Raw genomic sequence first — 1318 nt, 5'->3', positions numbered from 1 at the left:
AGTTCAAAGTCGTGCTAGTATAATTTCGTATAATTCGTATAAATGCAAGCATAGTGCCCACTTGCGACAAACGTAATACTTCTGATAACAATTTAAGATTGTTTTCCTTTTAAATCAACACTCACGTTTACATAGCACTGTATTATTACATGTGTAGTCCATTTACGACAAAAGCTATCGTGAGTTATCCTGGAGCGGCGCAGGGGGCACTTGGGAGCGGAGGCGGGACAGTCTCTGGCGCGGTGTCCGCTCCCGCCGCACTTGTAACACAGGTGCCCTCGGTCTTCGCCGGATACGCAGGTGGCGCGTACGTGCCCCAGTTCCAGGCACCTGAAGCACTGCAACGGCTGCTTCGGGATGGCCCTTATCCTCGCGGTTGACCAGCCCAGGGCTATCTTCTCCGCCTGGGCCAGCTTGCGGGCTCCTGCTGCCGGACACTTGATCATGCCGACCCGAGACCGCCTCTGGTGGCGCCGATCTCGCCCACCTGTACCTCCGCGCTGCCGCATCCTGCCGCCGAGGCCAGTGCTCTTCGCAGCTCCTCCTTCTTGACCGAGATGTTTATCCCGGTCACGCGTAGCTCCGCCATCCTGGTCGGTGTGGCGATTCTCACTGCCATCGGGTCCAGCGTCTCGGCCAGACGCGTCGCCAGTAGCGTCGCCTTTCCCCTGTCCTTGTCTCCGGGGACTTGGATTATGATGGCACCCGTCATCGCCTTCTTCATCTCCAAGCGCTCCATGCCGAGCTCCGATAGCGGGATCTTCGTTCTGGCTGCTTCCAGGACGTCGGCGTACGACATCCTCGCTCCCTCGTTCAGCGTCAGGGTCACCGCGGATGTTCGTGGTGCGCAAGGGGGGTGACCACCTTGGGTGTCCGCGGTGGTCCTTTCTGCGTTGCGGGGGCGCTCGCTTTCGGTGCGCCTGTCGTCCTGCCGGGGTGGGGCTGCTGCCGTCGTGCCCGCGTCGGTGGTGGCGCGATCGGTCCTTTCCTCGCCGCCTCTCCTCCGGCGGCGGCGGCTGCCTTCGTCCCGTTCGTCTTCTTCCTACTTCTCCTCCTTTTCTTTTTCATCTCCGCCAGTTCCCATCCCCCGTCCTCCCGCTCCCTTGGGGGCGGCGTCGGTTGGGCAGCGTGGGGATCGACGGAGCGGGGGGGTGTTGCCACCGTGTGTCCCCGAATCGTTCCTCTATGGTCCTGAGAATGGAGGGTCCCAATTCTCGGACTACTCTTTCCAGGGCGTCTAGACGCGTCCTGTCGTTTCCGCATTCCCGCGGGGGACGGACGTATTCGGGCGTCGCGTCTGCGCATCGCGGGCACTCGT

General features: G+C 61.2%; 1 protein-coding gene across 1 annotated transcript; it reads right to left on the bottom strand.

Moving 5' to 3' along the window:
* Nucleotides 1–442: 442 nt before the first annotated feature.
* Nucleotides 443–799, bottom strand: LOC117208309. The gene has a single exon (XM_033449370.1). The coding sequence runs from the start codon at nt 797–799 to the stop codon at nt 443–445; it is 357 nt and encodes a 118-aa protein (XP_033305261.1).
* Between the last annotated feature and the right edge of the window lie 519 nt (nt 800–1318).

This window comes from Bombus bifarius, unplaced genomic scaffold (assembly GCF_011952205.1).
Source record: "Bombus bifarius isolate JDL3187 unplaced genomic scaffold, Bbif_JDL3187 scf7180000008061, whole genome shotgun sequence".
Lineage (NCBI taxonomy): Eukaryota > Metazoa > Arthropoda > Insecta > Hymenoptera > Apidae > Bombus > Bombus bifarius.
The sequence above is the reverse complement of the archived record's forward strand: the minus strand, read 5'-3'. Positions and strand labels throughout refer to the sequence as shown.

Excerpts from the sequence above, each read along its gene's own strand:
- LOC117208309 (XM_033449370.1), bottom strand. The coding sequence starts at position 799 with ATGTCGTACGCCGACGTCCTGGAAGCAGCCAGAACGAAGATCCCGCTA.